The 21,940-nt window shown below is 43.1% G+C and overlaps 1 protein-coding gene across 2 annotated transcripts in view; it reads left to right on the forward strand.

Moving 5' to 3' along the window:
* The first annotated feature begins 467 nt into the window (after window positions 1-467).
* Window positions 468-21,940, forward strand: part of ADCY2 (adenylate cyclase 2) — a 441,039-nt gene continuing 419,566 nt past the window's right edge. For both annotated transcript variants that reach the window (XM_081233724.1, XM_081233725.1), the window contains exons 1-2: window positions 468-732; window positions 19,743-19,940. In XM_081233724.1, coding sequence (XP_081089850.1) covers window positions 511-732; window positions 19,743-19,940 — 420 coding nt within the window. In that variant the 5' untranslated portion in view covers window positions 468-510. The remainder of the gene's footprint in view (window positions 733-19,742; window positions 19,941-21,940) is intronic.

Genomic DNA, 21,940 nt, shown 5'->3' on the forward strand with positions numbered 1-21,940 from the left:
CCGCCCGACCCCAGGCTGAGACCGCGGAGGGGAGGTGGACCTTGCCCGCGCTGATCGTGGGAGGGTCTAAGAGGGGGACCCCCGGGGCTGGGCCGCGGGCCCCGCCTCTCCCCGCCCAGCACGCGGCTGGGCGCGCCGGCCCCCCGCCGTGCCCGGCTCGCGACCTGGCCGTCGGGGGGCGGCGGTGGGTGGAGGCCCGGCTGCGGCGCGCAGGGTGCGGGCAGAGGCGGGTCGAGCGCCCCCTGTCGCACCCGCCCCCTCCCGCGCGGTGGCGGTAGCGGCGCCGCCGGGAGCTGCCCCCGAGGCCGCCGCCCGGCCCCCGCCCGCGCGTCAGCGCGCCCAGCCCGGGGCTCCGAGCTCCGCCCGCGCCGGAGGCCCCTGCGCGCAGCTCGGAGCGCCGGCAGCGCGGCCGGCCGAGGCAGCGCGGGGCTGGGACGCGGGCAGCGGCGGCCGAGCGGGCGGCGCGGCCCCGGCCGGGCGCGCTCGGCGGGCGCCCCGTGAACCTCCCCGATGTGGCAGGAGGCGATGCGGCGGCGCCGCTACCTGCGGGACCGCGCCGAGGCGGCGGCGGCGGGCGGCGGCGGCGACGGCGACGGGCTGCAGCGGTCCCGGGACTGGCTCTACGAGTCGTACTACCGCATGAGCCAGCAGCACCCGCTCATCGTCTTCCTGCTTCTCATCGTCATGGGCGCCTGCCTCGCCCTGCTCGCCGTCTTCTTCGCGCTCCGGCTGGTGAGTGGCCTCCCTGTGGGACCTGCCCGCGCGCCCCGGGGCCCCGAGAGGACAGGGAGGTACCCGCCGAGCCGCGTCCCGCCCGGGGCTACCCCTCGGCCCGCGGCGCCCTGCCCCTCCTGCCTGCCCGCGGCCGACCTGGGTTGGGCGAGAACTGGGGGCGAGAGAAAAGTTTCCTAGGAAGGTTCTGCCCAAAATAAAGTTGCCGGGTGTGCAGCGGGTGGACGGCCCGGGTGTGCGTTTCCCACCTCTGCGCACCCGCTGGCAAACTCGCCGTGCTTTTCACTCGGCGCCGCTGGCCGCAACAGCCGCTCCACTAGGTCTGTGTCCCTCGGAATCAGCCTCGCGCCTCTTCGCGAGGCCGCTGCCCAGCCCCTGAACTGGCGTTTTAGTTATTTAACTCTCTAAAAAGCCTGCCTCGGGAAAGTGGTGAATGGAGAGGAGAAATGAAAACAAGTATATTATTCTACGTATTTGCCTTTAAATCTGTATGGTTTAGTCCCATAGACAGGGCGAGATGGGGTGTTGACCTGTTGTGAGTCTTCAGCCTCCAAGTGTGTAAGTAACAAGCATCCGTGGACCGTTGCTTTCCTATTTCTAGAGAGGTAGTTAGTCGTGTTTACTGTTTTGCACAGGTTATTAAACTGGATTTCATCACTGGGAGCGTAATGCAACTCCACAGCTGATGTCAATTTTGCCAATTTATATTTTTCGAGTAGAAATCCATGGCTCACTCCCGTGAGCAGTGAGGGGAAATCTGTAGATGGCGGTAAGCTTCCTGTTACTGATCTTTCTGTTGGTGTGGTTCAAACTTTTGCACCGCCTATGATATGTGTGTGCAGATTGAGTGCCAGGCATTGATTAATCAGTGAGATATTTTTGGTCAGTGGTTGATCTGGGGATGTCTGCATCGAATGATGTCTTTTTAGCTTAGAATATAGGCATACACCTACATTCATGTCCTCGGAGCAAAGGCGTGGGTGTTTGCTTTATTTCAACACGTGTGCAAAATAGCTGTCCTTGGTTTTTGGCAATTTATTCTTCATATCCTGAGCCAGATGGTGCTCAAATATTATGCATGGGAAAACTTATCATCTGGGTTCTTTAAAAAATGAAGTTTTCTTTTTCCCCACACTAGTCAAGAGGTGTTGTCTTCTGCTGGAATTCAATGAGATAAGAATAAAAATTAGAAAGTAAATAGAACATCACGATGCCACCGATTACAACTGGGTCTTTTATTATACAACATAGAGCAGAGAGCACCTTAATTCTGTATTCTGGGTGTGAGTTCACGGCAGTCTTCACACCCTTGTTACCAGCCTGGAATGCTCCCTGGAATGGCATCTTTGTCTCTTCTCACCACTTCTTAGGGCCAAAGAGGACATGACGAGAGACTTCTGCTCAGTCTCATTGGCAAGCAGGGTCTCTAAAAGCATCTCCTTCTCATTTCCATCCTTGCAGGGAAGAAAACACATCCCTTTTCCTCTGGAAAAGCAGCTAGAACATTGCTACTTGTGATTCTGTTGAATCTGTAATTCAAACCCGTTCTGGCTGGTTCTCTTCCAAATGGAAAAGAAGGAGCAGGTGATGGCCTATTTATAGCACCATTAATATATTTAAAGACAAATGTGAAGTTCATGCTCCCCTACACACACCACTTTGTTTGCTATCATACAGATCTCTAACTTCTTAAACCTTGATCTACGTAGATGTTCTTGAATGGGCCATCAGGGATTCAGCACAGTCAGCTGAAAGCTCCCTTCTCTAATTTGTCTTTGATCATTGTGTTTCTTTACCCAGTTCCTTTATGTTCCATTTCACGTGGTGCAGATGCTGGAGTGGTATCTTTTTTAAAAGCTTATTCAGGCATCTTTACTTTTCTTGATAAATCAGTCATTCCCACACTCTCCTGGCATTCAGCTAAATCACTTTAAGTACAAAGCAGGCACTTCCCATGACATGGCTGTAGCCCAGGGTGAGGTCCAGAGATGGTGGAACGGATCCTGTCCTTGGCTCTCTACCTAAACCATGCTCTGACTACTTTCTAAATCCTTCTAGGTGATGAGCTGTGCAGGAATGTTCCAGAATCAGGAAGGGTGACGTCGTCTGGTGGAAAGGCTACCTTCAAGTGGGCACTGGGGCTACTGGGCATGGCATTGGGAAATGCATGGGAGGACTGGGCACTGTCCTCTGGTACTTGACCTTAGGAAGTACTGGCACAGTTCTGAGATCTGGACAGCTCATTTCTATTTTGCTTTTAGTAATAGCATAAACAGCAGTTCCACTTTACGAAAAATGTTCTCCATCCATGTAGTCAAAGTGGCTAGGTTAAGAGCATTGGAAGCTGGGACAGAGTTGACATGGAGTCACGTGCACACAGAGTGGGGTGAATTCATTTCTCAGACTGACCAGAGCTTGGCTTCCCAGAGATCTACACTGGGAGACAGAAATAGCTGCCTGGGCCCCACCCAGATTTCCACCTTCGAGCGCTTTACTAGAATCGCTAGGCTCTGATGTAGTTCGGGAGCTCGGAAGATCTGTTTTTGCTGCCTGAAATCTTGGACAGATTCTTCTTCCCATGAATCTGCCTGATTTTGATTTCCACTAGACTTCCATCAGTTCTTGTAGTAGAAAAGGTCTGGTAACTTTCTTAATGCATATCCATAGTTTTCTAGAACATTTGGATCACAAGAGGATTCTGATAGTATCCAAGTCCATAGTGATTTTTTTTGTATGTGTAATCGCCTTTGTGTGAAGTGACTTGAAATATCTCTTAAAAAGAAAAAAAGTAAGCTTCGTCTTGACCTACTATTTCCCTAATTGGCATTATTCACAATCTGCTTTCACTTAATTTCAATCTATGGTCAATCTATGCGTCTGCATCACTGATCATGAAGATAAGGTAATCTGCAAAGTATTTTTATTATATTTTAATAAGTAAATTCTGAATTGAAACTTTACTATCTTGCTTAACTATTTTCTACATAAAAAGTGATTAAATAGGTTTAATCCCATATTTGTTAAGAAATATCAAGACAAAACAAATAGCACATATGATGGCATGTCTTGAATTTTAATATCTTGTTTAATAATATGAAAAATATTTTCTGTTGCTTATGATGGAAGTTTTTGATGATAGTACTGGGCATGGTGAACAAAATTAAATTACCCTCTGGCATGAGAAAACTTGGAACTAATAAGACCAAACTTTAAGTTCTAAGTCTTATGAGGTAGCTTCATTTTCCAGGACTGGTTCTTATTACTAAATGCATGAAAACCTCTTCTTAGAATCAAATCCTCTCTCATTTATTATGTCCAAAATCAGCCAACTTTTCTCAAAATTTGCCCATCGTGGTTAGGAAAGGCTGACATAAATTTTTCAGTTTCTCAAATACCAGCTAGCTCCAGCCAGATTTGTTTTGGTTAAAATTTTTCATTAGGGATGGTCAATATTTCAACTGGAATGGAAAAGTTTCATTCTCATAAATTTTAAATAGTCAGATATTGCTATAAAATACTTTTTTTCTGTTTTTTTGCCTGTTTTTTTTAGTTTGCTAATAATATCCAAATGAGTATATACTTTTATCAATATTAAATATGTAATATGTATGATTTTGACAGAATATGATCTACCTTCTTGCTTTTACTGTGATTCGGTGTGCTAGATCTTTCAAACAATGACCGTAAGTACTTCATTACAAATCAGTTTTCCAGCATCAGGTGTTTTTTCTACGGGCATATATATGAGTGTTTCTTTTCTCTATACATGGAGAAAGAATCCTAATTTTTCCAAAATGAATAAGTGAATCCAGTCATTGTAGAGGCAAATTGGCTTTATTATTCCAGACATTATTTCAGCGCCCCTAGTGGGTGGAAGGATCAATGGGGAGAAGTCTTTTCTTGGGGAGTGGAAGGCTGGAGAAGGCAGATAAATATGTCTGACATCTCCTCTAAGGAGCAGGCAATTCTCTGCATACTTTCTCTAGTCTCTTAATTCTGGGGGTGGAGGGCTAGTGCATGCTTTTAGGAACTGGAGTGGAGGTAGCTAAAGATCCGTCTTTCTGTGAATTTCTCTATACATGCAGGAGAATCTTACTTGGCAGGTGTTTGTGATTTGCAACCAGTAATTCAATAAGTCACTTTAATTATGATTTAACTGTGGTATAAACAAACGACAACAAAAAACTGTAGTTTTCTGCAGGAAAGATGGTTGCAGTTTAGAGGCCTAGCAAGAAAGGATTTGGAAGCATCCTTTGGATATTAAAGTGCATAATTAAATATATGCATGGTACCTTGCCTTCTCCATTTGAAAAAGGCAGAGTGTAATGGTTAAGAGCATCTATGTGTGTTGGCATTTTGACTTTGTCCCTTTCCACCTCTGTGACCTTGGGCAAATTGTTCAAGTTCTCTATGCCCCAGTTTTCTTGTTTGTAAAATGAAATGGTACCTGCCTTCTAAGGTGATGGTCCCAGTCAGTACCCGTGAAGCACTTAGAAGAATGCCTGGCACAGAGTATGCCCTCAGGAACTGTTGTCATTACTGGGTCTTCTGTAGTTGCATTTTCATTGTTGCTGTGAAAAACACGTAGTCACATAGTATTAGAGCTGGAAGGGCGCTCATGCTACAGAGGAGGAAACCGAAACCCAAAGGCGGTGGCTTTTGTCTTTAAGGGTACAGTTGTGGTGCTGGATGTCTGACTCTGCCTGGGTGAACTAGGCTGGTGATCACTGCAGATCTAGAATCCCCAGCTCTGGTCCTAGCACAGCAGCAGTTTTCTTGTTGAAATTTCATGCTGATAGGAAAGTCCTCAAGCTTCATTCTGTGGATGGGGTTCCATTTCCATTTTTTTCTCTTTTAATGTTAAAGAATTGTAGGGATGCTTCCCCACGATTAACTCATTGGGGTAGACTTCATTTATTTCCTTTATGCTGAATATTCCCAGGGTTTCCCGTTAAGCAGCAGGTGCATTTGTAACTTTGCTTCCATTGGCCAAGTCCCCAGCATGAATACCGTGGCCTGTAAAATCCATTCCTGTTGAGCTCTGTGTGAAACTTACTGGTATTTTTTAACTTAAACATTCTATTTAAAAGATAATCGTGCCGTTAGAGCTGATCTGTTACTTTGGTAAAGGCGTCTTATGGTTCTATTAATTACTTCGATCTGTTTGTTCAGGAATTGCTAGTGATGGGACACTCAGGGCTAGGAGCTTGTGCAAAATCCACGGGTACCCTAGTTCCTTCTATAACTCGATGTCGACATCAGTACGATCCACTGGACTTCACTCAGTCTTCCCTCACTGATATTCACGGAGTGCCTACTGGGGCCCGCGCTGGGATGGGCATCCCTCTGGGTGACATTCCTTCCAGAAACAGCTCATCTTTGACACACTGCCATTTACCTGTCCATACTAGGGTGGTCTGTTAGCCTGGATGCCGTGAGATCAGAGTGTCTGCATCTGATCCCTTCTAGCTTTGCTGTTTCCTCCAGTGCTTCCCCTCTCCTCGAAGCCTGCCCCTCCCCACGCTGCTTATCCAAGTTCAAGCTCTCCTTCCTGAGCTTAAACAGGCCAGCCTGTGCTGTGCATTCCTATCTGTATTGGTTGCTGCCTCTGATGCCTACAAAGCTCATTTGTTACATGAAATAATTTACCCACTCCATGACTGTCATCTGACGTGCAGAATAGTTTTGTCAGTTCGTCTTGTCTCCTCAACTAATTGTTAGTTCTTTCAGGGAAGAAACTTAGCACCCCCATATTTAATACAGCGCTAACCAGATCACAGGTGCTTAACTAACATGGATAGTTTAGGGGGTAGATGCATTTTTCCTTAGCTGCTGTCATTCCCATTGTGTAGCCTCTTGTTAAGAGCATAAAACTGTCACTAGACCTGGATCTGGTCTCAATGTTGCCATTTAGTTTTCCTGACAAATTAGTTTATCTGCTGTGGACTAAAATGAATAACACAACTAGGCTCGGGGAGATCTTTTGGGAACTAAGTAAGATGGATCCTGTGGACATTTAGCACAGAGCTGGGCACATGTCATACCCAAAACAAATGTAGGTCATTTTTATTATTACACTTGCAGCACACAGGGTTTTCCTTGTCAAGGTCCCCTGTAGATGTATTTCAGGCTGACAACTAAATGAGTACTAGAACTTTTAAACCTGGGTATGAAAGAACAGGGGATGTTTTTCTATTTATGTGATAAGTATGAATATAGCTTTGGGTTACTTATAAAAAAGATGGAGAAGCATAGATAGTTTAATTAAAGTCATATTTTGACACAAGTTACCATTCTCTAGCACTAAAATTCTGCCAAATGGACAGTGCTATTGGCCTTCATATTTTTTTCAATTTTGTTAGCTTTAGATAATGTTATATAATGTAAAATGAACAAGAGTGATAAGATACTATTTACCAGGCAATTCCCTGGTGTCAAACTAGGAAATAGATACACATCTGGCAATGCTGGTTTGCAGCCACCCAGTGCGTTTGGGAGGAGAGAAAAGGATTGTTGAGTCAGCTTGTGTGTTTGATCCATTTGACCAAATTAAGACTTTGCTAATGTTGCTTCATTGCCCTATTTGTATAAAGATACAATAGAGATCACAAGGAAGGGAACCAGGAGAGGTTTGGAGGAAGACTTCATTAGTTCATCTGTTGCTGGCAACATTACAAATAATCATTTTCACTCCCTCTTTTCACTTAGGCTTATGCTTCCATCCCCAGGTGCCACCTTCAGGTGAGGGAGAGTGATGGGCAGAGTTATGAGATACTCAGCCTAAAAATCCCCATGAGCAGCTCTGCCAACTAGTTTTCTGACTCTGCCCAGGGCTGTAGAACGACAGTTCCCAGACAGAAAGAACGAGAATACAGACCTGGGTCACCACCATTAGGAACGCATAAGGCCAATTGTACCTGAGAGTCGAACCAAGTCACTTTTTGCCTGAAATGGAAAATTTCAATATTAGCACAATTAAAATCTATTGAATGAATAATTTATTGCATTCAAAACATACAAATATAAAGTACAATAGCTTCTTTTTAGAACGTTGAAGTTCTTGAGAAGACTTCTCAAGATGATGATTATTGTCTGAGAGAATCTTATGAATAAATCCAGTGTCTAGGGTAACCACCCTACAGAAGGTTCCTGGTGGAGATGATGGCAGACCAGCACCATGGTGATGGGAGCCCTGACTGCAGGGTTTTGGGATTAGAATTTCTACCCAATTTCCACCAGTGTCCTTTATCATCCCTCAGATGTAATGATGCTGGGATATTACAGCCAGGACATGCCAGAGCTCATAGGTGCTGGCTTCCATTCCATGCTTACCCCAAATGCTGAATTACTGCATGTGTTTTAAATGTACTGTATTATTTTTTAAGCTCTATAAAAAAAGGGAAAATAATTAAGATTTCTAGCTGCTAGTGAGCTGTGGATATGATGAAAGAAAGGAAGTTTTAGACTGGTGCATTAGTAGAACTAATAAAAGCTATGTGATGTTAAAAATTCAGAGGATAAGGAGATCAGATGAATAAAAATGAAAGAAATAATGAAGAAATGTTAACATAGTTCACACATATGGTTGATCTAACATCTAATCCCTTCCCATTATTGACTTGCAGTTAATTCAAACATATAACATCCATATTCTTCAGAATTGGACTTTAGGTGCACAGAATGGGATTTATCATTTGATTAATTTGATTAATCTTTGATTCTTGAGCTCAATACTCATTTATATCTATTTGGCTTGCTTGTTTATTTACACTAAAATTAAACATCCATGAACCCAGTCCAAACTAGAATATCCCCAATAATGTATTTCAGTCTACACTGCGCCTCTCCCATTCCCCTACCTACCCTCAGAAGTAAACTTAATTTGCACTTCTTGTTTGTCATTCTCTTGCTTTTCTTTTTGTTCATTTTATCATACATACCCTATATATATCATGTGATATATGTGTGGTATAAAGTGGTGATCGAGGTCCATTTACATATATTTTTTCTTGTGGAGAATCAATTTTTACTGGTTCATTTTAGTTACTTCTTTCCCCAAATCTGTTATAAATCAAAATTGCATATATGAGTCATTTGTTACGGGCTATCTTTTCTCTTCCATTGGTTAAGTTTTGTTCTTTTTTAATACACACACACAGAGTATAATTACTAAGCTTTATAATACGTATATATATTGGGCAAGGGAAGTAACATTCAACTCTTTGAAAAGTTTCTTGGTTATTATCGAATTTTTGTTCTTCCATATAAATTTTACAATCAACTTATTTTAACCTCAATATGAAAAAAAACTCAAGTGGGATTTTGTTAGTGTTATATTTAATCTATTGATTCATTGCTGATAATTGATATTTTATGATATTAAATTTTTCTATCCATGAACATGGGCCATCTCTCCATTTATGTGCTTCAGTAATGTTTTACAATTTTCTATAGGCTGTTCTTACTGTTCTCCTGAGTACCAAAAGATATTTTGTGTTTTATTGCTTACTGTAAATGATGTTTTAAAAATTATGAATTTTGGGCTTCCCTCGTGGTGCAGTGGTTGAGAATCTGCCTGCTAATGCAGGGGACATGGGTTCGAGCCCTGGTCTGGGAGGATCCCACATGCTGCGGAGCAACTGGGCCTGTGAGCCACAACTGCTGAGCCTGTGCGTCTGGAGCCTGTGCTCCGCAACAAGAGAGGCCGCAATAGTGGGAGGCCCACCCACTGCAATGAAGAGTGGCCCCCACTTGCCACAACTAGAGAAAGCCCTTGCACAGAAACGAAGACCCAACATAGCAAAAATAAATAAATTAATTAATAAAATCCTACCCCCCCCCCAAAATTATGAATTTTTACTCTTTTGTTGATGATGTAAAAGAATATAATTTTGGATATTATTTTATAGCTATACAACTTATCATATCCTTTTTATTACTGGTAACTGAAATGCAGATTCTTTCAGGTTCTCTACATAGACAGTTCATATCATCTGCAAATAATGAGAGTTTTATTTCCTTTTGTCCAATCCTAAGGCATTTCATTTCTTTTTCTTGTATTATTGTACTGGCTAGAAACTCTAATGTGTTATTGACAGAGCTCGTGATTGAGGGTATCCTTACACATTTTCCTAACTTTAAATAGAATTCCTTCATAGTTTATCCACTTAGGATGATGTTGGTTACAGATTTTTATAGATATCCTTTGAGATTCCCTTTTGTTCTAATTTATAAAAAAAGTTTAAACATGACTGGGTGTTGAGTTTTACCAAATTGAGATAATTATAGGATTTTTTTGTTGTTTTTTAATGTTAAAGTAATGGATAATAATTTTCTATTATTGAACAATTTTTATATTCCTGATACAAACACAGTTTTTATGATATCCCTTATAAAATATTGCATATGAAGTACTCACATTTTGTTTAAGATTTTTGCAAGCATATTCTTTGGTGAAATGAGTTTGGATTTTTTCTTTATCAAATTGTCATTTTTCTTTTATAAGTTTTTCTGGTCTTATAAAATAAATCATGGAATATGCCTTCATTTTTAGTTTTCTAAAAGTTTTCATTATGTTAGAGTTGATAGTATTTGCTTAGAAAACCACATGGGTTTGTTGCTTTCTTTGTAGAGAGATTTTTAAAATTTCTGCTTCAGTATCTTTGATAGTAATAGGATTATAGTATTTCTAACTTTACTTCTCAAGTCAGTTTCAATAAGACTTTTCTAGGAATCTTTGCATTTTGTCCCAATTCTCAAGTTTAATGGCATATATGTGATAATACTGTTCTCATTTTTACACTTTACATATACTATATCTTTGGGTTTTATTTATAGTGTTATTTTTAGGTGCTTTCTTTTTTTACTTAGTCTCATCAGATGTATGTTTTGTCTTAACATACATTAAGACAAAAATTTGCATTTTTGCTTTCTATCTTTATTTCCTCTTGTGTCAATCAGAACATACTAGAATATGCTATGAAAACAAACAACTCCAAAATCTTAATAGCTTAACACAGTAAAGGTTTATATTTTGTTCAGGCTGCACAGTAAATTTGAGTCAGCAGAGGAATTCTCTCACACAAGTCACTCAGAGATTTAGAATGAAGGAAGTTGCATCCCACAGTATCCTTCCTTCCTTGATTGCTATACTAGGGAGGAAAAGAGTGCTTCACTCTCTGGCAATTGACATCTTCCACATGGAAATGACACATCACTTTTATTCATTTTTCATTGACCAAAGTAAGTATCCTAGTTATCTTTTGCTGCATAAAAACCCCCAGAAAACTTAGCGGTTGAAAATATCAACATCATTTATTTACCTCCTGAATCAGCAACTTGGACAGGTTTGGCAATGGCAGCTCATCCCTGCTCCATATGTCAATTGGGATGGCTTAAAGGCTGAGAACTGGAGTCCTTGGAGGCTTGCTCACTTACATGTCTAGTCGTCATTGCTGGCTGGTAGCTGAAACTCAACTGGGACTGTTGGCTGGAACACCTTCACATGCCTCTCCACATGGTTACTTGACTTCTTCACAGTGTAGTTGCTGGGTTCCAAGAATGATCATCCTCTAAGACTCAAGTGGAAGTGCATGGCATCCTTATAATCCTGTCTCTGAAGTCAGATAACACCACTTCCATCATGGTCACAAAGAACTGCCCAGGTTCAATTGAGGAGGACATAGAACCTCACTCAATGAGAGGAGTGCCAGTCACATATGGGATGGGATGTATTATGGCCCCCATTCGTGGGAAATACAGTCTAACACAGTACCTTATATTGCACGTCAGATTCCCGTATGCCTACAAGGAGGATGCATCAGTTAGCTTGTTCTGTGTAACAAACCACCTCCAGAATTAACAGATTGGTATAACTATTTTGTTTAGCTCACAATTCTGTGGGTCATCTCTTGGTTCTAGCTATTCAATTGATCTCTGCTGGTCTATCTCTTGTTTGTGTGGTCAGCTGGCAGCTGGTGGGTCATTTGGTAGCTGGATCATCTAAGGAGTCCTTATTGACATATGAGGCCAGTTGGCAGGCTGTCAGCCAGGGCTGCTAGATAGGGTGAGAGAGTCACTGGGCTCATTTAGCAAGCTAGCCTGAGCTACTTTGCATGTAGGGTTCTAAAGATCAATGAGGAAGAGGGCAAGCCCCAATACCTAACTGTTTTCACGTCTTTGTTTCATGAAACTGTTGTCAAATTGTCCAAAGAGAGTCACATGGCCAGGGCCAGAGTCAGTGTAGGAGAGAATTACAGAAGGGCTTGGATATAGGTTAGGAAATTAGTGCAGCCAGTTTTGCTGACAAAACCATAACAGAGAGGTGAACTAGAATGTTTAACAGCGCTATTACTACCACAGTGCACATACCTGGTCACCAGACATTTAGTTTACTCCTTCCTTAAGAAAATACATACATCCCTTTCTCAAGGGAGACCACTCCAAAGTTCCATCCACCAATGGCAAGAAGCTCAGAGTCTAGGATCTGTGAATGAAAGGCACTAGTTTGTTCAAAGGGAATGCTGAGCAGTCATTTCACATGAAGCCTGAATGTGGCTTCTTTTTTTAAATTTTAATTTTGTTGGAGTATAGCTGATTTATAATATTGTGTTAGTTTCAGGTACACAACAAAGTAATTCAATCCCTGGGCAGACAGTTTGAGGGTCCCTGGCCCTGGGGATGGGGATTGCTTCTTCATTAGATCCAGACTCTTGTCCTGGAAATAGACCCTTGTCTATTACTTCCTGTGACATCTGAACCCTCCGCTGGGGAGGTTCTTCCTTATTGGCCATCGTTTTGACCACAGCTGGATTGATTTTTGGGGAATATTTCCTTCTTGGGGACTGAGCAATTTTCTCAACCTCTTTCTTGCCGTAGATAGAGAACTCCAAATTTCCTTTGTCTAGAACAGCAAAAGTTCACATTGTCATTTGTTTTGGAAATACAGATCTTTCAAAACTTCTTTGAATTCTTCTCTGTTTAATTTCACTCATTTCCCGTTGTCAAAGGTCATGTTCTTTTCAAGACATACTTCTGTGATTTGCTATATTTCTCTGCCTTTTCACTCCATCTAGCTCTCAGTCTTTCTCTCACTCCCTCTCTCTATCAGTCTGTGCATGCTTTGAGCCTGTTTGGGAAACACAATTTCTGGTTCTCTTTTCCCTGCGCCTCTTTGTTCAGTTGAAAGAATTTGCTGGCACCATACTTTTAGTTGGGCTTTAGTCTGAAGCACTTTAATCCATTCCGTCTTCAATAGTAGGTTTGATTTTTTTTTCTGCACATGGCTGGGTTTTAATCACTCTAGGACCCAAGTTCTATCATTTACTGGTTGAGACTGAGAAGCATTTTCCTCTTCCTCTGACAAATCCATAGAATTCTGCTTCCCTTTCATCCCTACTTACAACCAATCAGTTTTCTTAGCTTGTATTTTTCTTGTACCTTAACAAATGCAGTCAGCAGCAACACACCCACACTTGTAACATTGTGTTTGATGGCCCTTTCTAGAATAGGGGTCAAGCAAACTCTAGCCTGGGACCAAATCTGACCCACTGCCTATTTTTTTCAAATAAAGTTTTATTGGAATATAGCCTGACCATTCATTTGCCTATGATCTATGACTGTGTTTAAGGTACAGCAGGCTGTGTTTAGTGTGACAGAGACCTTATAGCCAGTGAAGCCTAAAACATTTATGATCTAGCTCTTACAAAAGAAACTTGCTGAGCCCTGCTGTAGACTTACAATTCTATTAGAGCACATTTTGCCTTCCAGGACAGGAATATATTTTGACCAAATGTTGGATCACTGCGTAGCTTGGGTTGCTACTTTTCAGTCTCTGATAATTGTTTCCTTGCTGCTCCTGCCACCTAGCAGCTATCAATGCTGTATATTTTAGGTTGTGGGCAGCACTCTATTTCAGGTGCCAATTTTTATATCAGCAAAGATGTTATAGGTTGTGATGGGTTAATAAACAAACCTCATATTTGGCCTCCCATATCAGAGGTTTACTTCTTGCATACACATCCTGGCCAGTGTGGGCCAGGAGGGAGCTTCTGCTCATCTGGGCTGGGCTGTAGGTGTCCTCCTCATGACAGATGCTTCTGTAATCATTGTACCATGGAGAGAAAGTGCTGTGAGACCTCTCACTGGCATTTACATGCCTCTGCCCAGGAGAGAAACACCTCACTTCTGCCTACATTTTTTTTTTGGCCAAAGCATGGCTACTTGGAACTTAAAAGGAGCTCAGAAAGTACACCCAGAAGGAACTCAGAAGAAGGAAATAGGGAATATTTTGGAAAGTCCCTGACCACCGCATCTTCTTTCTACTTTCTTTGGGTTTCGTTCTTTTCCACATTTCTGAAGTGGGATCTTTAATTCACCAGTTTTCAGCCTCCTTTCTTAGTATGGAGCTTGGCAGCAACAGGGAGCATTGAGATCAGCGGAGTGTCACTAGGCCAATCAGGACGTGCGGGGATGTGCACCCGCCGAAGGGAGCCCTTTCAGGAAGGAAGGTAGTGGGGAGCCTGGTCTGGCTGCTTTGGTCAGAGTGCTGCACGTGGAGCAGGGCAGAGCCGGGCAGGCTGGGCCCCTCCAGGCTTCTTCACACGTGTCTCATCCACATCTGACTCTGCACATCGCCCTTCCTGGGGCTGCTTGGCTTCCACCTCCCAAATCTTGTGCAGGCACCTGCGAGGGCCAGCTCTCACCTGGGAGCATTCCAGGAAGGGGATTCTGGTGAGGACTTGCTCCACTTTCCCCTCCCAATTCTGGCACAAATTCCTCTTCTGTTCAACTCTAACCAAGAGCCATGGAGGGAAAGGGGCTCTAAGAAATGTGACTCCCAGAAAAGCCAAATTGATAGTAGGACAAGTCAGCTCAACTTTTAAGATGAACAATTCCCCTCTGAGCACCACATTTACTGCACAATACACGTTTGCTCATGGGAAGACTTTCAAAATTTTTCACAATTATTTTGCATTTTACATTTAGATCTATGATCCATTTTGAGTTGATTTTTGTGAAAGGTGTAAAGTATGTATCTAGATTCATATTTTCATGTGGGTATCTATTTAGTTGTTCTATCCTTTCTCCATTTAATTGTCTTTGCGCCTTTGTCAACATCAGTTGACTACATTAATGTGGATCTTTCCAGTCCGTTGATCTATTTGTCTATTCTGCATTACCACTCTGTCTTGATTAAGGTTGCTTTGTACTAAGTCTTGAAATCAGGCAGTGTTGGTCCTCCAACTTTGTTCTTCTCCTTCAACATCGTGTTGGCTATTCTACGGCTTTTGCCTCTTCATTTAAACTTTAGAATCAGTGCGTTGATATCTACAAAATTAACTTGCTGTGATTTCGATTGTCATTGCATTGAATCTATAGATTAATTTGGAAAGAACTGACATCTTGACAATATTGTCTTCCTATTTATGTACATGGAATATCTTCCTGTTTATTTACATGGAATATTTATTGAGATCATCTTTGATTTATTTCATCATAGTTTTACAGAATATTTTAGTTAGAATTTTTATTTATTCCTTTCACACGTCATGGTAAAATAGAGTATGACTATGTATGTGGGAAAGAATGAAAAAATATATATTCTATTACGTATCACACACACACAACACACACATATATATTATATGACACATATACTTAAAGGCAAATGTGTATCATAGCTAAAGGCTGATTTCTTTTTGCCCAGTGACAACCCTTCAGATTAATTTGTGGTAATCAAATATATAATCATTTAGAATGGAAAATTGACATCATTTCAATAAGGAATAGTCAGACTAGCATTGGTGGAAAGTACTCAGATTTGCAGGCAAGAGGGAGTGATGGTCGCCATCATAATAATCTCATTTATGGTGCACCAGTGATGTATTCAACCCCGCCAGCCATGCAGTGTCTGTAGTTCTGTTCATGTGAAGAAACAGGGACTTAGGGAGGCCCAGTGCTCACTCCGAATTATAGTTAGTGATGGAAATTGGTTTCTACCTTCAGTCTGTTGGACTTCAAAGCACTTCACTAAAATATCCCTTTTATAGAAAAGTATTTTACATTAGTCTGTCCTTTACCATCTAAAAGAAGAACAGTACTGTTTAACAAAAAATGAAAAATACACGTGGAAAAAATGAACATACAGATAATCTGTTGCTCTGTGGAAAAGCCTCCACAAAACAAAGCAGTTGTCACATAATAAATAAAAACGATGTGTGTTTAATAGGCTTGGCAATTAGAAGCGATCCCAAATTACCCCAAAATGCATTGAACAGGAAAGGATGAAACGGTCCAGGAGAGATAGGAATCCATTATCATGATAGTAGGTCATGCCAGGCATTAAAGGCATTTTAGCACATTTTATTTAGTTTGCATTGTATGGTAAATTAAAAAAAAATCTTTTTAAAGACATGTCTTAAAGGCACTTTCACACATTTTAGTACTAATAAAGACATTTTAGTACATTTCATTTAGTTTACATAACATGGTAAATTTTTTTTTCCACGAAGGGAGGAGGGGTGAGGATATATAACCATATTTAATTTAGATTGACAATGTTTTCACTGTTTTTGTTCACTTTATTTTGAGCTACTCTATTTGTTTTATACTCTGAATTTTGAAAACTCAACTAGCTCCTAAGGAAACAGCCATGGGGGAGCTGTAGTGGCTTCATTCATCTTCCTGTCCACTGGGGCTGGAATAAAGGATGGGGGAGGCCCATGTAATTCAAGGCCTGAGGGCGTTTTACTGTTTCATTTACTTATTAGCCTTAAGAAAAACACATGATTCAGATGCGGGGCTAGGAAAGAATGTGGTTTATAAGCTTATACATTCTTAATGAATACTGTTCTGTTGTTTTTCCTTGACAACCTTATTTAGTGGAGAAGTCCATATTAAGATGTTTGGAGTTAGACTTCAAAAGGCAAATGCAGAATAAATTGGTGGCTGTTCTCTTTCTGGAAGAGCCCAGATTCTTCAGTGGGCTCAGGTTTTGCAATGGTCAGGGCCACTGTCCTCATGAGCAGTGGCTGACCATCTTAAGCCGTTGGCCATCTGGGAATCTGGTCCCCCCAACCGAGACTGGGGACACTGCTTGAAGCTGGGGGTCCTTCTCTGGTGTGTGGGATGGACCAGGGAATGCCGCGCATCTGGAGAGCAGGGGTGCCAGCCCTTCGGATCAGATTACAAGAGAGGAACTGAGGGCCTTTGTCCGTCCCCTCTTCCCTAAAAGTATATTCACAACCATAGTTTATGCTGGGTTAGCATGGAGATGTATGTAACCTTTGAGCTTAGAATCTTAGGTGTTTTGGTTGTTATTGTTCTGATTTTGAAAGAAATTAAAACATTTCTGTGGGCTCTGTGTCCTCTGTGCCCAGTGAAGAGGTCACCTGAGGCCCAGACTAGTCACTTCTCAGTGATCAAGACGCTGATAGTTAAAAAAAAAAAAGAAAAGAAAAAATGTGACATAGAGACTCCAATATTTAAAACCAAAACCCGTGTATCAAGTCTTATTACATAATGTACCCAGCTCAATAAGGCATTGGGTCTTCGACTGATTACAGCTGGATCTTTTAAAAAGAGAAGCACAGGAAAAGCTCCTACAGGTAGTGTATTTTGTCTCCCTCTTCCTGGAAGGACTCACAGTCACAGACTTTCTGTTCCTTTAGCTACTAATTTTCACTAGACAGTCACGCATATTTTCACACCATTTTCAGTCTTTCTGGAGAAATCCGAGCCAATAAAGTCAATGATTGTTTCTCCCCTACTGGGTTAATGAAGTAAGTGAAAAGCCACACCAGGAAAACAGCTGTCCTGGTTATTTACTGGTTAGCTTTCTGTCCGCAGCTCAGTTAACTTCATTTGGGAAGGTTTAAAGTAAAATCGGTTTTCACGGCTCCATGTGTGTAGCGATCGTGGTCTCAAATTTGATGTCTTCAGAAGACAGGCTGACGGGTCCCTGTGTACCTCGACCCGTGGTGCCTAAGTGCTGGGGAGCACTGGTGGATACCTGTCACCTTTTTGCAATGATTAGAACATGTGTCTGAGGGTAAGAGTACAATTAGGCACTTAATCGTGGCCAAAAATAACAATGGCGGGAGATTATAAGAACATCCCTTTGTATCCTTCTGTTTTCTGGCTGTTGTGGAAACAGATTCTTTTGGCCCCTCAAGGACTGGCCGCACCTGGTCTAGTGTATCATCTCTGCACAAGCAGGGTGCAGAGCTCTGCTGCAGGGGTCTGCAAGAACAGACCGCCCCCAGCTCCCTGGGCTGGAGCCCTGGCTCTCTCCCCATCAGCTCCACAACCCTGACACCTTCTTTCCGTTCAGGGCCATGCGTTTTCTCAGCTGTAGAACAGTGCAGACACCAGTGCCCACCACCCCCATAGGGCTGTTGTGTTAAAGGGCTTAATGTACCTGAGTGCTTAGCACAAAAATATAGACATGAGTATTTGCTATGATTGCCTTTTTTTCCAGGTATCACTTGACGCAAATAATTGGGGGAGAGAGGAAAGGGAAATGAAGACATTGAGGGTGAGCAGGGTCCCTTTTCTTTCTGCTGGGTGTCAGCCTGGGCCTTGTATGGTGGTTTGGCTGATCTGCTTTGCTTCCCCGCTCTCCCTGTGGTTATGGCCTGATATCTGAAGGGCGCACGGGGGGCATCTCCAGGGTGAAGTTAGAGATGCTCGTGGCACGGAGTGAACCCTGTACCAACCAGAAAAGATGAAGCCTTCCCCAGGCTCTGGTATTTGAAAGACCCGCCCCAAACATGCCAGATTGTACTGTAACTTTTGATATGCTAAAACCTCAGTGGAAGTTCTTAGGGCTGCGGCCATATGGGTTTGTTGTTGTTGTTGTTATTGTTGTTGTTTTGTGGTACGCGGGCCTCTCACCACTGTGGCCTCTCCCGTTGCGGAGCACAGGCTCCAGACGCGCAGGCTCAGTGGCCATGGCTCACGGGCCCAGCCACTCCGCGGCATGTGGGATCTTCCCAGACCGGGGTACGAACCCGTGTCCCCTGCATTGGCAGGTAGACTCTCAACCACTGCGCCACCAGGGAAGCCCAGCCATATGGGTTTTTGATTGAAACTCCTTTGAGTATTTCACCAACTAAATATATTGGGTGAGGATTAAAGATCTTAAGCTGTGTTCCATTTCGTAGTGTGTGCTGTTCAGAGCAAGGTTCCAGCATGTTTGGAGAAGTTAAAGCCTAAATCTAGGCTTGGATAATCAAAGGAAGTATGATGTCTATTACATTGTGTGAAATTGTATAGAATTGTAATGGTGTGCCTTTTAGGGGATGTCTGACTAGAAAGAGATAAATAGAAAATGAGTATTAGTGTGCAAATGTGGATTTTTAAAAAATACATTAATAAGAGGCCAATAATAAATGTCCATTTTCTTTTTGCTACTGGAGCCCAAGAGAGGTGGGCAAGGAAACTAGAAAACTGACACATTCTTCTAAGTATTTCCTGCTCTCTCATCTTCTAGACCCTTTTCTATTAACCTATGTTCCCATTAAAACATTAATTGCTGTGCATTAAAAGAAAAACTTCTCCCTTGAGAGCCTGAGATAGTTTTTAGGTTTTATTTAAATAAAACATTTCAAATCCATTTGGAGGACTTAATTTCCTACAGTTGGGGTATTTCTGATCCTCTGGTGCAGGCAGTGAAGTTGGTTGTCTTATTTTATCCGTACCTTCTGTGTTCTTGCATTCACTTTTGAATGAAATCCATTTCTCCATTTACCAGGGAAAATTTGAATTTGATGGCATGGCTGTTTTGCATTATTCAAATATCCAATACTGGGTTATTTATATAGAAAAAACATGGTTACTTAATAAGAAACTTAAATTTTCAAAAGTTCAAACTGTTTTCCCTCTGAAATCACTTTTAAAACCTGTTATATTTCAACACTGAATAACGTTGATAACATTTTGATAACAAGTCATGGGTACCACGGGTTTTCTAAATTGTACCTTTGCAATATTCTTTTTTCTCTCCTTAGGAAGTTGAAGACCACGTGGCATTTTTAATAACAGTTCCAACTGCCCTGGCGATTTTCTTTGCTATCTTCATCCTCGTCTGCATCGAGTCAGTGTTTAAGAAGCTGCTCCGCCTTTTCTCTTTGGTGATATGGATTTGTCTCGTGGCCATGGGCTACTTGTTCATGTGTTTTGGAGGCACCGTCTCTCCCTGGGACCAGGTAAGGTGTTGAAATGCTCTTTGTGTTTGTTTTTCTGTGCTTTGATCTGTAACATACCAAGTTCTGTCAACTTGGCCCTAAACTGTAAACAGGAGACCAATAGCTGAGAAGGAAGTCTTCTGAAACAGCTGTCTCAGGGATGTCCCCATGATGAAGTCACTCAGCACCCGTCTTAACTCCTCAGACCTGCTGGCCATTGGGGTGCTGCCTGGGCTCACCTGGTCACATGTTTCTTCTGATGGCTAAGTCTTTGTTTATACCTCTCACCACTTGGTCTTGGTAGCTCCATTCTCCTCTAACCCCTGAGTTTCCCATTATTCTGGAATCCCTCTGGGACTGGAGCCTCACTTTGTGCCTCTAAGTCTCAAAGACTGGTCATGGCCCTTGAACTCTTTCTCAGTGACTGGATCTCCCTTCTTACAGACAGATGGCTGTGCTACTGACTTTGTATCAACGTGATAACATCGTAGCAATAGGGAGACCCATAGTTCTTCGTGTTGAACCTGGGGAGGCTCTTGACTTAGAAAATGGCTCTGTCTGGAGGACGTTAGGTCTTTAGGAGAATGTGGTCTAATGGGCTCTTCCCTGCGTACTGCTGCTACAGGGCTGCAGCCTGCTGACTGCTTGGTCAAGTGCTGGGTTGTCCAGGGCGCAGGTGTGGGCTGCAGATGGGGATGTGCTGGTTACCAGCTTCAAGTTTGTGATGGAAGCAAGGGGTCCTGGCGCCTTCCAGGGAGAGATGAAACTGAGCACCCAGAGGGCTGTCCTGAGTTGGTGGGGACTCAAGAGCCTGGGGCAGGAGAGGAACAGGAAACACAGATGGATAGAGAAGTCATTAGGAGGTGAGGCCCAGGGAGGGTGCATTGCTGTGGAGGCCAACGGAGAAGAGAGATTCAAGATGGGAACGCACGAAAGGGTTGACGTGCCTGAACTGAGAGAGCGCTGGGTGAGCCCAAGGATGAGGTTTCCAGAGAATTCTGTCCCGTGACCTCAGCCAAACCATCATCCTCTTTGGGCCTCGGTTTCTTCTGCAAAGGAAGAGGCTGGACGAAGTGAACTCAGGTTGGTCCCTCTGGCTCTAAAGGATGCTGTGATGGTGAGCACAGGTGGAAACAGTGCCTTTCCTCTCCTGCAGCTCCCCGAAGAGGCCCCAGTGCTCAGGGAAGCTCCCCTGGCCGTCTCCTCCTCACGCCCCCGTTCAAGCCTCTTGCAGGGCTGGGCACCCCCCCACCCCTGCCTCCACGCTCCGGCCAGCTCCTTCCCCCCCCTCTGCTCCCCACTTGGTCCTTCACACTCCCTCACCCAGCTGCCATCGACGGCACGCGTGGCCCAAGGTCCCTCCGCCTTCACACCAGTGCACGTGGACAGAAACAGAAAACCGGTTAAAAGCGTCATTTGCTTTCTGTGGCGTGGACCCAGTGGCCTCTCCTAGCACCAGTGCCACCTTGTTTTAACAAAATAGTTTTAGAAGAAGCCTTACTATCTGGAACGGCAGTTTCCTTTTGTTCAGAATTCTCTGAGCTTACTTTTCCGTGTGAATTACGGAATCAGTTTGTCACGTTCAGTGAAAGCTCTAGTGTTACTTTCATTAACCTCATTGGGCCCCTTCCCAGAGCAGCCTCCCCAGATGTCCAGCTGCCACCCCACCGGGCCACCCCCCAACTTTCTTGTTTTTCTGTAGCGCTCATGATGATCTACAGCACCTCAGAGCACGTGACATACCCCTTTCTTTGTTAATCAACTGTCTCCCCTGCAAGAATATAAACTCCATCCGGGGTTGGGGGGTGGATTTGACCGTCATCGGCTGTTGTGTCTTCGCACCTCTGAGCATTCTCTGCCAGTAGGAGCACCCGGAGTTGCTTGTGCAGTGCTTTCCTTAGTGGATGACTGTAGTTTTTCACTTTCAGATTTGTTGTTGTTGGATTTGTGTGTGTGTGTGTGTACCACTTGTTTTGTTTTCACTTGTCTGCTGGTTTTATAACGTACACTTTGGTTTTATT

This window comes from Mesoplodon bidens (assembly GCF_964165515.1).
Source record: "Mesoplodon bidens genome assembly, chromosome: 4".
NCBI lineage: Eukaryota > Metazoa > Chordata > Mammalia > Artiodactyla > Ziphiidae > Mesoplodon > Mesoplodon bidens.